The sequence below is a fragment of the Haliaeetus leucocephalus genome, unplaced genomic scaffold (assembly GCF_000737465.1).
Source record: "Haliaeetus leucocephalus isolate CR32 unplaced genomic scaffold, Haliaeetus_leucocephalus-4.0 Scaffold295, whole genome shotgun sequence".
In the NCBI taxonomy this organism is placed as follows: Eukaryota; Metazoa; Chordata; class Aves; order Accipitriformes; family Accipitridae; genus Haliaeetus; species Haliaeetus leucocephalus.
Window position 1 is genome coordinate 9,197,073 of NW_010972731.1, and position 14,412 is coordinate 9,211,484.

Below are 14,412 nucleotides of genomic sequence, written 5' to 3' on the forward strand. Positions count from 1 at the left end.
CGCCCCGGGCACGGGTCGGGGGAACGTCGGTCATCCCCTGCCCGGTCGTTGTTGCAGGCTACCAGCACATCCGCATGTACGACCTCAACTCCAACAACCCCAACCCCGTCATTAACTACGACGGCGTCAGCAAGAACATCACCTCCGTGGGCTTCCACGAGGACGGGCGGTGGATGTACACGGGCGGGGAGGACTGCATGGCCAGGATTTGGGACCTGAGGTGGGCAGAGGCGGCGGTGTGACCCCCCCCAACCCGCCTCTGGCAGCACCCCAGAGAGAGATTGCACGCTCTTAAACGCGCTGCTTCCTCACTGTTCTGTTGCAGGTCTCGTAACCTCCAGTGCCAGCGGATTTTCCAGGTGAACGCTCCTATTAACTGTGTCTGCCTGCACCCCAACCAGGTGAGCACTGGCCTCTCCGTGATTTCCCAGCTCGTGCTTTGCTGTGGCTCCTCCGGGTAAACCTGAGGGGCTGCGGAGTTTTATACTGGCGGACGCGGCAAAAAATCTGGGGGCTGGCTGGGGAGGGCGGCCTTCCTGGTGGCACAGACCCACAAGTTCTTGGTGGCATTGCTGGATAAGCAGCAGCTGGCTTCCCGCATCCAGGCTGCCCATCTGCCTGGTCCCTTGCTGAGCTGCTGGTGCCAGGAGCTTTGGGTCAGTGGGAGAACAGAGCCCACGCAACACGGGAGCCGGCATGACAGACGCATGGTCCCTCCGTCTGCCCCAGGAAAGCCAACGCTGCTTTGTGCGGTGGAGCAGACCTCCCCGAACAGTGGTGCTGGGGGAGAGCAGGTACCGCAGGCTCACATTGTGCCTGCAGCAGGTGTCCATGCCGCAGCCTGGGGGCTTTGTCCGCTGAGCTCATTTGCCAGCCAGCACAGTTGTGCTAATTACCTGGTGGCTGTTGCAAAGGGACAGCATAGCGGCTGTGCTGGGCCTCTCATCCCATAGGAGGAAATACTCCTTTGGGGCCGTCTGTATCCCAAGAACATAACCAAGGGGATGTGGTGGAATGTGATGGGAGTGCAACTGGTGGCATGGGGTGGGCTGGGAATCTTGAGAGTGGCACCACTGCCAAGAAAAAGCATCTCTGGGCCTGTGGCCCCCATTACCTTCAGGACCTTGGTCAGATTTGTTGGAGATTCACCAGTTGGTTCAGAAGCTGTCGATAAAACAGAGGGATGGCTGGGGTTTGAGAAACGAAGCTAAAAGGGAGTGCGGTGCATTAGAGGGGACGGCGGTGAAAATCAATACATATCATTGCAGTGTTAATAACCTGTCTGGTCCATTTTATATTCACAGTGCTGCAGGGTTTGTTTGCAGACATGGCAGCGCAAACCTTTTTAAAAAGCTGAGTAGTAGAAACGTTTCTTTGCATTTGATTTTGCAAAGGTTTAATTTTGCAGGCCTGGAATTTTGGACCAGATTCGAGATCAGTTATTTGGAACACACTTTATCCAAATACTGCTGATGCACCTATAGTGCTGGTGCTGTGAGAATGCATCATGTTAAAACAAATATTATTGTTGTACATAGATCTTACATGTCAAATAATCACTAGCCAACGTGCTGCTGTGCTGCAGGAGAAGTGTTGGTTTGTGAGCGGAACGCAGTTAATTAGTCCAAAGGTGGCAGTATTTATTCAGATAGCTTCATCGCTCTGCAATTCCCTGCTGCAGTGATGCTGATCTAGTTATCCGAGAGAGATTTCTCATGGCCTGGGTAAAGCCGTGACAGCTTTAGCAATTGCACTTAACACCTGCTAAGAGGGGGCTAAGGATTGAGGTGTCCAGAAGATGCTTCTGCACTGTGCAGTCAGCTAAATATATCGAGCGATGATTGTCTTCCTCAGAAACAAGCTTTTGCTCACAGGTACAAGATTAGCTGCGCCTGATGACCTGATCTCCTCTAGGGATTCTGCTAAAATTATGGACAGCGCAAGACTGTCGATAAAAGCCCTGGTTTTAGTGGAGAGCCGCCAGCATTGTCTTCTGGTCTCAGCATGGGATCGGAGCCAGAACTCCTGACCTTCAGCTGGCTCTTGTCCTTCCCCTGAGAAGGGGAGAGAGAGAAAAAAAAAAACCATTTAGGCTTGTGTTTTTCAGGTATCAGTACACTCTTGAGTGCTTCAGTTGTTCACTGGCCAACTTGCATCTTAATGCCTGCTTCTCAGACATGCTGAAAATCATTTGGCTTCTGTGGATGTTGTTTGGAGCTGTAGCCATGCAACAGTTCTGGAAATCAGGCAGACGCTGTCTGCTCTGGGGTTTATAAAATTAGCAAACACTTCTGTAAAGGTAAACAGCCTTTTTGCAGAGTGTAACGTGAGATGAGTACTGTGCTTGCTCTCAGCGCACAGGGGCAGTCAACAGGCCCCTGGAGCTCTGAAACAGCCCTGTGCTGGGGAATAATTAGGCAGAACAGGACCCTGATGCTTAAATCCAGAGCAAGGTGCCATGTGGTGCTACACGGGCATGGGCTGGGCATCAGCTTGCGGGGTTCTCCTCAGACGAGGCTGCTGTTTTCTTGCAGGCAGAGCTAATTGTGGGTGATCAGAGTGGTGCCATTCACATCTGGGACCTGAAGACTGACCACAACGAGCAGCTGATTCCAGAGCCTGAAGTTTCTGTGAATTCGGTTCACATTGACCCTGATGCCAGTTACATGGCGGCCGTTAACAGCTCGGTGAGCTCTGACAGCCTCGAACGTGGGATGGGATTTACGGTGCTCCGGCAGCTGCTGGGCTGTGCCTCCCATGGGCAGAGGCAGCCGGTCTGCATGTACCGACTTTGCTGTGCTGTGGTCGGGTGTGGAAAATCCAGGCTGCTTTTGGGTGAGTGACCACCAGCCCGGCCACAGATTCCCCTGTCTCGCCACAGGGAAATTGCTACGTGTGGAACCTGACGGGTGGCATTGGAGAGGAGGTGACCCAGCTGATCCCCAAGACCAAGATCCCTGCGCACAACCGCTACGCCCTCCAGTGCAAGTTCAGCCCCGACTCCACGTGAGTGCATGCCAGCCCCTCGCCTATCTGCGATGGGAACAGATGATCCTTTCTGGGCAGGCAGAGGCCAGTTGTGCCTCCAGCTGTTGGCTGATGCTGGCTTCACACTGCCCTGCAGGTCCCCTGGGGAGGAGCGGGACCGGAGGCACGGGACATGCCGGCACTGGATTGCTCTCAGTGGCATCCCAGCCTCATGCTCTCAGCCAGCTTTGCAGCTGTGAGCTGTTCTTACAGCTGGGATTGAATTGCTGATCTCCAGGAGCAGTGGCGGACTTGGTGTCCTCCTTCACCAAGTCTGTTTGGCTTGAATCTCATAAAGCAGATGAACGCAGGTCTCCAGTTCATTACCGTTCCAGGCCCACATTAATGAGAGCCCCTTAAGCGCACAGCGTGACTGATGAGGTTGCCCTCGCATGTCTCTTCCTTGCAGGCTCTTAGCTACGTGTTCTGCAGATCAGACGTGTAAGATCTGGAGGACTTCAAACTTCTCTCTGATGACAGAGCTGAGCATTAAGAGCAATAACCCAGGAGAAACGTCTCGGGGCTGGATGTGGGACTGCGCATTCTCCGGGGACTCCCAGTACATCGTCACAGGTGAGGCACTGCTGCAATCCTGCCCCTGCCCTTGGCCCACCGCTTGATTTGGACTATGCCAGGCCCCCAGCAGCAGGGCCCTGCACTAGCACAAGACTTACCAGTTTCTCTAGCTGGGATATTGCCAACCCTTGTGCACCAGTGTATGTGAGGTGAGAGCACCCAGCCTCACACCCACAATGCAGTCTACTAACTCCCTTAAGCTTTTTGCCTGTGCTGCAGTAGGGCATCTGTTTAAACTGGAGAGATGATCTTCATGTGTGCAGTTTATTTCACCTGGTAGCAATGCTGCTTGCAGTACGCAGCATGACAGTCCTTTCAAAATATACATGTTGTAATTTCCACAGTAACTTCTCTCCAAAGTAATTAAAACCCCACGTAATACAGGAACACGCTAAGCTTCTTGCTCTGCACAGCTCTCTTACCTGTCATGAACAGCTCTAACAACTGTGTTGAATGAAGCAAGAGGAAAGTCTTCCTTATAATAATAATAAAGAAAAAAAAAGTTTAAAGTGTGATGCAGTATATCCCACTCCTCTTTTCACTTTGTTTCAGCCTCCTCTGACAACCTGGCCAGACTTTGGTGTGTGGAGACAGGAGAGATCAAGAGGGAATACAGCGGCCACCAGAAAGCAGTAGTCTGCCTTGCTTTCAACGACAGTGTGTTGGGATAATGGTCATGTGTGGGAAGGAAAGGACCTCTGCTTGTTTTCCCTTGTCTTACAGTGGCAAGCACCCTCCCTGGAGCCCAAGACACACACTTGTAACCATCCCCTCCTCTGATGGAGAGGACTCGGTCTCTTGCAGAAGCAACTGCATCTGCTTGGAGTGAGACCAGTCTTCAGCTCTGAGCAGATCATTACCGAAACGTGTGTGGCCTCTAAGGGAGGCTGTGTGGACAAAAGGGAATGGGAGGGGGAGCCACGGTCCCACAGAGGGAAGCTGGGTACAGTTCAGCTGGAGGAATCCTTGTGGCGTCAGCTGCTGACAGCTTTGTGATGTTCTTGTACCCCAGAGTGGAAAAAAAAAAATAAATCAGCTTTTTTAAATGATGGAAGAGGCTGAGCAAAGACAGGAAAGGCAGCTGTTTTCTTGTTTTGCAATCCCTTTATTCAAAGCATATTTCACAGACTTGCTTGGAGAGCTGCACTCTTATAAAGCCAGCCACCCCCCAAAAATTTAATGACCTTGTGTTGAACAGGGCATGTAGTCTTAAAACACTAGCTATTCCACATGGTTCCTCTAGGCCCGTATCTCCTAATACCTACGTACAAGATGCAGCCCTGGAGCACAGCTGCAAATAAAATGTCTGTACTGACAGTGCTGAGCAGAGTCCTGTTATTTTTCTAAACTCTCCTGAACCGCAGCATGAAATCAGCAGGAAGCTTTTGGGGGATATTGTAGATATTACCTTCCTTGTTGAAATCAGAGGCTTTTCAGGACTCCAGTTCAAGTATTTAGAGCAGTGAGAGGGCATCCGCAGCTGCAGGACTTACTCAGGGAGGTAATAGAAGCAGATAGACACACAAATGTTGCTTGGAAAACAGATGTCAATGCACAGGTAGATCAGCCGCTGCTTCCCTGGACCTGCCAAATGAGCAAGGACAAAAGCAGGTGAGATGATTGCTTTTTCAGTCCTGCAGATACTAGTCCCTGGGGAGCCAAACAAGTGGAAAGCCTCAGGGAATGACCTTTCTCATTAAAGCTGGAGTAAGAACAGAATTAGAGCTTGGCAGGCTGCTTTTGGCAAACATGAAGGTAACAAGCCAACAGCATCGCAGGGGACTGCTCTGTGTTGTGGTTGTGCCATGCAAGCAGGCTGCGCTGCGCTGCCTGGGGAAGGGGGCTCGGAGCCTTTCCCAGCCAGCACCGTGGTTCACTGCAGGTTGTGGGTACGAGCCAGCGCTTGGTGATGGCCGAGCAACGGTTTGGTACTGAACCAGAGGTCACCTGTCCCTGTCCTGGGCCTCGGCAGCCCGTCCCGGGATGTACATCAGCTTTTGTGCAGCAGAGCCTGCTCCTCTTAGGGGTACTAGAAACAATCGTGCTTCCCTCTTCTGCAAAGGGACACATACAACTCACCTTCCCCTCTCCTGACCCAGAAGATGGATGTCTGTTCACACAGGGTCTGGACAGCTTCCCCCAGGCTTTTGGGGTCCACCTGTTCCCCCGCCAGAATGCCCAGGAACTCCCGGTAGTACTCGGTCTCGTTATTCTGATGTAGCAGCTGATCAGCCTGAAAGAAACATCCCTGTTAATTTTGCCCCTCCTGGCGTTGCCCTCCAGCCCCGCAGAACTGCTCTCGCTCTCAAGGCACGCAGGGAGCACTCCCTACCCCAGCAGTAAGGGCAGGTTTCTCCCGACAGCTGCCCCATCCCACCAGGCTACCGGGATGCTCGCCCTGGCCGGAGCAGCCTCCCAGGGGTGAGGCTGGAGCAGGGACAGCCTGTGGCCCCTCGCTAGCCCTGCAGCTTGGGAAGCGGGGGACGCAGTTCCTCCCAGGCCCTTTGCTGGGCTGCTTTGTCCGCGGACCTGGAGCTAAAACACCCCGTTGTGCCAGGTATCACAACAGCCACAGCCCGCTGGCAGAGGAGCATTGGTCTGACCTGCGTCTGCCTACCTGGTACCACTGGCACCCCCAGGTTTCGGCTGCATCCCAGCCGCGGTGACCCACGGCAGCCCTGTCCCCTCTCCACACTCAGCAGCAGAGTCCCCAGCACCGGGTGTGATGCAAATCGGTGTCCTTCAGCCCTGTGGTGCCTGGGACAGGACGAGGCTGAGCTGGGGCTCCTCAGCGCCGCGTCCCGTTCGATGGGCGAGTGGGCTGCTGGCAGCCCCGGCACCACCAATTCTTTTACTTCCATTAAGGAGCCTCAGAGCCGGGCAGATGCTTTCTTCTTGCATCCCCTTTGGTAGCCTGCTCTCATGGGTGCCGTGTTCCTACGCTCCTCTGGGTTAAATCCTGCCCATCGCTTCCCGGCTGGGTGGGAGCGGCAGGCGAGGGACAAGGAGCCCCCCCAGGAGCCCCCAAGGAAATGGAGAGCAGATGGCAGGGGCACAAAAAATGGGGCCTTCTGTCTTCTTGAAACAGAATCTGCCCCGTGCCCACGCATCCATTAACGTTTTGTTCAGAGGGTCTGTATGGATGATTTACTCCAACTTTTTCCCCTGTGAATTGCTAACAAACCCCCTTTGTTTTTTGTTCCCCAGAATTTTGAGCAAGTAACAGAATCCAGTGGGAGCGGGTCCTCCGAGAGCCCTGCTTTTCACCTCTGTGGGACACAGCCCCCTTCCCTGACCTGCAACTCTGATGTTTCCTACAGAAGATAGGATATTGGTAAAACCGGGAGTTGCTGCTCTGAGCTCACATGCTGAGCCCAGCGCTGCAAGGCAGAGTTCTGTTCCTATGCAAGACACCAACCCAGCCCTTCTCCAAGCAGAATCACACAGAACAGGGGGCTGCCGCTGCTACCCCCGGCTGGGAGAGCCTGTGCTCTCATTTAGCCACACTTGGGATGCTGGTGTGCAAGAGTCACCACTGCGAACACAAATCCATGCAGAAAAGGGCCTTCAGTGAGCCGGTACTCTGTGCAAAGCCCAATTCATCACCCCCGTCCGCTCAGCCGCCCCGGGGAACAGCCACAGCAGCTGCTCACTCTCTGCTCAGACGTGTTGAGAGATGTCTGTAGGGTCTGGACGTCCCAGGTGTCCATCCTCCTCAGGTAGCACGTATGCTGCTCCATGGGCTTGTAGCACACATAGCCCTGTGAGACAGATCATGTCCCCTTACAGCAGGCAGTGGCATGCACCCGCAGCTGTCTTAAGAGCCATAAAAATGGACATTCCTCCTTTTGCCCTGCGTTCTCTTTCCTAACTAAAGGTGCAGAGAAAGGCACCAAACAGTAGCTGGTTGATGTTTTTCCTGGCCTGCACCTCCCGCTCCCACCCCAGCAGCTCTTCTCTTAGCAGCCTGGGCTCCTCTGCTCACTTCCACGCTAGCGAGGCAGGTAATTATCCCAACACACTTACGTTCCTGCTGTCATACAGCACCACACTGGTGTGGTTACTCTGCGAGGTTACGTAGTAGGTCACGGTGCTCCTGGACTTGTCCACCAAGGCTGTCTGGTTCCTCAGGGGGTCTTGCTGGCCCTGGAGCGTTAGCCGGACGAGCTGCGAGCCAGCCTGGGCACAAAGAGAAGGAGGGCAGCACCAACCATCAGCTGTTCAGTGCTCGCAGGCAGCGTCTCCCCGCCGACATCCCCACCTGGACCCTTCGCCGGCTTGCCTGAATTACTTAGCAACAGAGAGAAGCAAGCTCTGACCCAAGGGAGGGGAGCAGATCCATGAAGCAAACCGCTCTCCATCACACGGGGCTGGGGGAGACGTGCCAGTGCCCCTCACGCCGAAGGCACCCACCCTGCCTGGCAGCAGGGTGCTGGAGGAAGGGCCAGGGGTCTTGCCAGCCTCTGCCGCAGCCACGTGCAGGGGGAGGCTGGGATCTGCCTCTCCAGCCAGCACAGCTTGCTGGCATCAAACGGGCTCCCCCTCCTTGCCTCAGAGGCCACAGCCACATGTTGGAACGTGCCTGCTTCGCAAAATACCAGCTTGTGGCTATATTTACAAGCAATGCACTGAAGCTCCTCTAATTTAAGCAACGGTTTCTGGCAGGCGCGTTGCAGGGGTGAGACAGGCGCTGCTCAGCTCGCTGCCTGCAGCGCTGCCAGCACCCTCCTGCCCTTCTGCCTGCAGGCTGCCTGCATCTTCCAGAGACCGGAATCGCCCAAACCCAGCCCTGATCCCAGCTCATTCATCTCTCCCAACAAGTGTTTCTAACAAAAATAAGGGCTGCGGGCAGGAGGCGGCTTCCTGCTCGATCGGGATCCCTTACCTGGGCAGCGCTGGGGGAGAAGCTGAGAACCCCCACGACGCTGATGCCAACTACTGCAAAAAACAAGGCAATGGACAAGATGATCCAGAACGTCCTGGATGGAGTTGTGAAGTGTGCTGCGGCCCTCCTGTCCTGGGAACCAAGGCAAAAAAAGGAAAGAACAGGAGTGAAAATCAACCCTTCTGCTGGTTATTCTTCTTCACCATGAAATGTACTTCCCGCTTGTGACTCAAATCATCGTGCAAACTGCTGGTGTTTGAGTGTAGAACTGCCAGAACATCGCAGCAGCCCCGGAATAATGTTGCTTTTATCCCACAGTGCTGGAGTTTCAGATCCGACATCCTGGTAACCAGCACTCCCACAGTTGAGCACTTTCCTCCTGCAGCCAGGGAAGCACGCAAATGCTGCAGACCCACTGAGGAATGGCTGCAGCAGGAAGCTTTCCACAAACAGGGGCTGCTGCTGCTGCTGTGATTTAGCAACAAATTAAATTATTTTGTTTTATAGCAGAAATCCCCAGGAGAACCATCAGCATTCGAAACAGATCCCATGCAGAGTGATCCTGCTTCCTTGCCCCAACGTGCATTTCGTGGTTTTTTATTTTCCTGATGAGTTGTTCTCCACGCAGACCAAGCTGTTACTTGAAGCAAAAAAGCTTGGTAGTTGTGTGGCACTTCTAGTGGCTCTAATAAAACTTACTTTAATTCTTATATTGAAACAATTAAATTTAACTTAATGGCATATAAAATTATTTTTACAAACCGGAAAGAATGCACTTTCAATAATCTCAACTGTACAGCCCACACTTAAGAAACCTAATCTGTTTCTCAATCCTCTAAAGCACATAAAGAAATTCAATAAATGCCCATGGTTAGATTTGCTACAGCCACACAAGGAAGGGGCTCTTCAAGCCTCTGGGTCAGTTACTGATCTTTTTCGGTAATAGGTAACGTCCAGATATATTCCACCAGAAAAGCAGTGAGTCTTAATGAAATTAAAACTGTGCAAAGCTGAACGCTTCTCAATTCAAACGCAATAGAGCCCAAGCCCTACAGTAATGGGCAAGTTTTCTATAGCTAACAAAATTCCCTTGGGTGGGAAAGGTGCAAATAAAGAAATCCAGTGACTCCTGTCCCTCGGCAGGCCGCAGTTCACACATGCACATGCATCCCGAGCAGCTCTGCAGCACGCAAGCAGGGGTTCTTTGGCACCTCTAACCTGACCTGCCTTGTTACATGACTGGTTTATGCCGTGTAAGTCCGGGCACTTACAAGAAAATCCAGGTGACAGAGTCAGCTGCCTTACAAGGAGCTGAACTGTGGGGTGCTGAGGTTGGGCATGAACAAAATCTTACCAGGACCCATGGGAACAGCAGGAGCTCAGCCCCTTCCAAAGAGGAATCAAGCAAGCACAGAGCGGGGACTCTCTCTGTGATACCTGAGGGACCAGGGATACTCACTGCAGAGACAGCATCGCCAGTGCCAGTCCTACCCTCCATCCTCCACTTCAGATGAGGAGCTCGCTCCTGCAGCTCTGCCTCCTGACAACACACAGACTGTGCATCATCCCCAACTCCAGGCACACCTGGGAAACCTAAGCGTGCATCCGCGAAACGTAAATACGTGTCTGTCTTGGCCAAAGGGCTTCCCAGCCAGGAGTTCCTCAACTCAGATCTACAGGGAGGGTGAAACCGTAGAGTTGCCACCTGGGGAGGGGAGAAGGGAAAGGGGGGTAAAACCCAGGTCTGCTGAGCGATGCTATCAGTGCATAAAACCGCTCTTCCTGCTCACCTTGCGAGCCGGCTGGCGGGGGGCAGGTGGATGACAATCGGGGGCTTTGTGTTGGTCCTCCCTGCTGGCAGGCCCTAATAGCAGGACTGGGTAAGTCTCATTAAGAGACACAATGAATAGAGAAAAGTGGCAGCCTGCCCTTGTCATCAGTTATTTCTACATTTCAACGTGAACTTTGTGCTGCCTGAGCTCTGTGGGCTGCAGCCAACTGTTTATCCTGCAGACTGCTGCCCTGCAAGCCTTGGCTGCACAGACACGCTTGTGTTCCACCTACAGACCTCGCTTCCTTCAGACCCCGGGGAAAAAGGATCTCTGCTACAAAGTCATCACCATAACCTGAGCTGCGCTCATGCCAACACCCATGTCCCGTGATGAGAAACACCCCGCGGGGAACAGCGTTCCCAGGTCGCCAGACCGTGGTTTTTCTCCACAGTCCGGGAGCCCCTGAGAGAGCTTTGTGTTTTTGAGACCTGCCAGCCAGACGTAACCTGAATGGAGGCAAGGAAAAGCTCAAGAGAATTCCTTCACATGGTGTCTATCAAGGGAAAATACAGCTTTTAGACATTTTCACATCAAGCATGGCCCAGGACTGATCAAACTCGGCCAAGAGGGCAGTTCATCCCAGAATTTCTCATCATCAAAGTACTAGCAATCCCTCTCCCCACTCAGCCTCTTTCCTTCTGCAAGTCAAACATGAGCTATTTCGCTAGAAGATCACCATCTCATCCCAGCACGCTGCTTCTGTGGGACGTGAACTCAAACTCTGGACAAATACACACCTGAAGGCTGCAGCCAGCGAGAGTCGAACCACCATCATGGTCACTGCTTTACAACAGCAAAACCGAGAAGGCAAGTCCGCAGCGTCCTGTGCTGCAGCTCTGACGAGAACAGGAACCATGTTGAAACGGTCAACCCACCAGTTCTGCTTCTGCAAACAGACACTGGAGAGCTGGCAGCGCTCCTCACAGAATAGCCTGCTAGCTGGCTTCTGGTGCAGCAGAGCTTAGCTCAAGAAATTTGAAAAACAAGCTGTGACACGCACACAGGGTGTTCTCTCCCCAGAGATTTTAACAGCCACACAGCGGACACTTTCTCACTTTAATTTATACCCTGCCCAATATAAGGCACAGGAACGAAGCAAAACCCTCTATGAAACAGTTTGTGAAAGGATTATTGCATTCTGCTCTGTGCTGTACTCTTACTCAAAGAGGCAAATCCCAGCCCACGCTAAGAGCCCCAGACAGCTCTGGGACCTGAACCAAAGAAATACACTCCAGGATTTGGATTTCTTTCCCTGATACTGCATGTGAGGAGTAAAGATGATAAACACAAACTGCATCCCTAACTCCAGAAACGTCCACACAGTACAGCTGCAGCAAACCTCCCAGAGAAGACTACAAAATAAGACAACGCCAGGGGAAAGCAGGTTTGTAAGTTTAATGTGAATTCAAGTAGAGGCTTAAAAACCGTTTGGAAGTTGATACAGAGTTTTGAAGCACGATTGACACCTTCGCCAGTACATCTCAGCATACGTGAATCGAGGTAATGGTTCCCTTGTACAGTGCAGAGTACTTGGCAGGGACAGTGCGATGCTTGAACAAGGCTAAACACCTCTCCTGGCGTTTACTACTTGACTTGACATATTCTGAAATTATAAGCACCAGATACAGGAACTGAATCAAAGAACACATCGCTAAGTCAGACCCTACCTGCAGTAAATCCATAATGTCCATTTCCACGTTACCCAGATAAAGTGGAAGTTCTATCTGTAAGTATTTCTCTGTGACTCCACACAGTCACAGCCCTCCAGCTGGAGACAGGAACAGGGAAGAGATTATCCGCGCTTCCTTACACAACTCTGAGTTACAAACGAACACCCGTTTACAAGAGCAGCTAATCTGGTAACACCAAAAGACAGTATGAACTGCATGGTTATTGCTGTACAGACAATGTGGCAAGTCTACTCGTTTCAAGTGCCTGAGTGGAAGGAAATGGCGTCGACACACTGCTAGAGCTATCCAGCTGAACAGTGGGAGATGAAGGAAGGCCAGTGTTCAAATTTAACTACCGATAGTGGAATCTATGGAATAAAAGCATGTTATTTGCATATATAATTTTTCACTTAATTCTGTAACACAAAAGCTTTCAACTGTGGCCTTCAATTTAGCCAGCATAAAAACCTACCCCGTAGCCTGAGCTGTGCATCACCCAAACCCGCCTCAAGATCACAATGAAATCATCACCTGAGCAAGCAAGCACTCCTCTTCAGACAAGCAACTGGTGCCAGGCCCCCTTACCAGACACACGTGGAAGATATTATTAACCCCAGCTATTTAAAGGAAGCACGTGCCATCATCACACACAGCCAGTACTCTCACAGGATTATTTCGGTGGAAAGCCGTACTGTGTACTGCATCCATCCCCTGCGGACTGAGCGTCAATTCAGATTCTGCAGCTAAAGCCAAAGTGAGCGGCTATTTTGATGCTGAGGGAAGCACAAGAACTAACTTGGTACTAATCGATCCAGTTATTTCTGGGAAGCAGCAGTAGTGAAGGACAGTCCTATGTGGATACAGACTTTCTGCATTATCAAATGCAAAAGCTTAGGAGAATTAAATCTACTGTGATCAGTGAAGTACATTCCTCTTATCCTCCCTTCTGGGAAACAAGATATATTACCATATACTATACTTAAATTTATAATTTAAATATATTCTGATATATATTTAGGATCAGGGTAGTTCTTGTATGTACATGTACTTTACACATACATCCAATGCTTGGACAAATACAGTATACAGAAGACACTGTTTCTATTTTGTGAGTGGAATCATCCTAATCCGCATCACAAGTGCAATTTGCAATGGTCAAATAAAGGAGACAGATTTCAGCTTCTGCGACTGGATGTTGCGCTTGCAGTGGGCTGTACTACTAAACAGGACCCCATCCGGAAAAAAAAAGGCGGGGGGAGGGAGGGGAAATCAGTCTAAAGCCAAACACTAATTCTGCCAGCCACCGCAAGCATTTCCAAACACAGCTGCTAAGTTACTACACACTCCAAGAGTCATTTCCCTGAATAAACCAGACTGAGCCACAGCCTGTCCAGGTGAGGACACACCGCAAGACATTGGGTTCTTTTCCTCAGATCAACCAGCTCTACTTTCCTCAACTCAGTCTAGAGGACAACGTGACATCGAGTATCACAAACATTTGGATAGATGTGTTGCTTATAATTTAAAAAAACCCAAAACCCAAGCCACCAAGGCTTGGGTGACACCATAATGCCCTCTTTGTTTCAAAGTGCATTTAAAGACTGAGATGTAAACAACATCGTATCGAGAGGACAGGAAGGTTAAAAAGCTAAGGGTTACTAACTCTGGGTGGTATCCTAGCAAGTACGTTACTGCCACAGGGTGATTAACAGGGGCCCTCCTTGGGGTAGTGCTGCAGAGGCTGCAAGCATTTTGCTCTATTAATCCCCCAGTGCTGGGAGAAGGTCGGCTATGCTATCGACATAGTAATCGGGAACCAGGCTCTGCCTGGCAGGACAGTCGCTCTGCTGGTGGCCCTTCACTTCGTCCAGCGTGGTGACCCCGGTAAGCGTCAGCAGGGTGGTGAGCCCGCAGCTGTTGCCCATGAGGATGTCTGTGTCCAGCCGATCTCCCACCATGATGGTACGAGCGGGATCGATGTCGAACTCGCTTGCCACGCAATCAAACATGTACCGGTTGGGCTTTCCTACAATGAACGCCTCGCGCTGGGCTGCCGTCTCCACTGCTTTTACCAGGCAGCCAGTCCCTAGGGAGAGAAGAGAAAAAAAACCACTGATTAGAGACTGCAGAAGACTCTCTGTGCCCGCAGGGGCTGGTGCAAAACCGCACGGCGCAGCTTCACAGACGGGACAGGCAGAGGAATAGGTCAGCGCCAGGAGGCGGGAATGCCGTCCCGCATCGAGATCAAAAAGGAACCGCTACTCCCCGAGTACAGATCAACATGGATTCTTCCTCTTTCAGGGGGCTGCAGGGAGGAGGAGGCCCAGATGCCCCAGGACTCACCACGGGCAGCTTTGAACGGGCCGGGGCAACCTCCCCGCACCCGCCGGGCGGCAGACGAGGCACCGGCCGCCCCCCACCC

The 14,412-nt window shown here is 51.9% G+C and overlaps 3 protein-coding genes across 3 annotated transcripts in view; 1 reads left to right on the plus strand and 2 right to left on the minus strand.

The window, feature by feature from the left end:
- Positions 1-49: 49 nt before the first annotated feature.
- MLST8 (MTOR associated protein, LST8 homolog (S. cerevisiae)) lies at positions 50-4,903 on the plus strand. Its single transcript, XM_010570483.1, has 6 exons — positions 50-220; positions 326-401; positions 2,535-2,687; positions 2,882-3,006; positions 3,437-3,600; positions 4,156-4,903. The coding sequence occupies exons 1-6, from the start codon at positions 75-77 to the stop codon at positions 4,272-4,274; spliced, it is 783 nt and encodes a 260-aa protein (XP_010568785.1). The 5' UTR covers positions 50-74; the 3' UTR covers positions 4,275-4,903.
- A 96-nt stretch (positions 4,904-4,999) lies between these two features.
- On the minus strand, positions 5,000-11,095 carry BRICD5 (BRICHOS domain containing 5). The gene is made up of 9 exons (XM_010570617.1): positions 11,041-11,095; positions 10,609-10,766; positions 10,279-10,352; positions 10,041-10,161; positions 8,489-8,620; positions 7,630-7,782; positions 7,257-7,364; positions 5,683-5,836; positions 5,000-5,187 (listed from the first exon to the last, which is right to left on the minus strand). Exons 1-9 carry the CDS (start codon positions 11,093-11,095, stop codon positions 5,093-5,095), a joined length of 1,050 nt encoding a protein of 349 aa, XP_010568919.1. The 3' UTR covers positions 5,000-5,092.
- Positions 11,096-11,700: 605 nt separating this feature from the next.
- Positions 11,701-14,412, minus strand: part of PGP (phosphoglycolate phosphatase) — a gene marked incomplete at its 5' end in the record, with an annotated part of 3,206 nt that continues 494 nt past the window's right edge. Inside the window, one exon of the mRNA XM_010570619.1 lies at positions 11,701-14,076. Coding sequence (XP_010568921.1) covers positions 13,751-14,076 — 326 coding nt within the window. The remainder of the gene's footprint in view (positions 14,077-14,412) is intronic.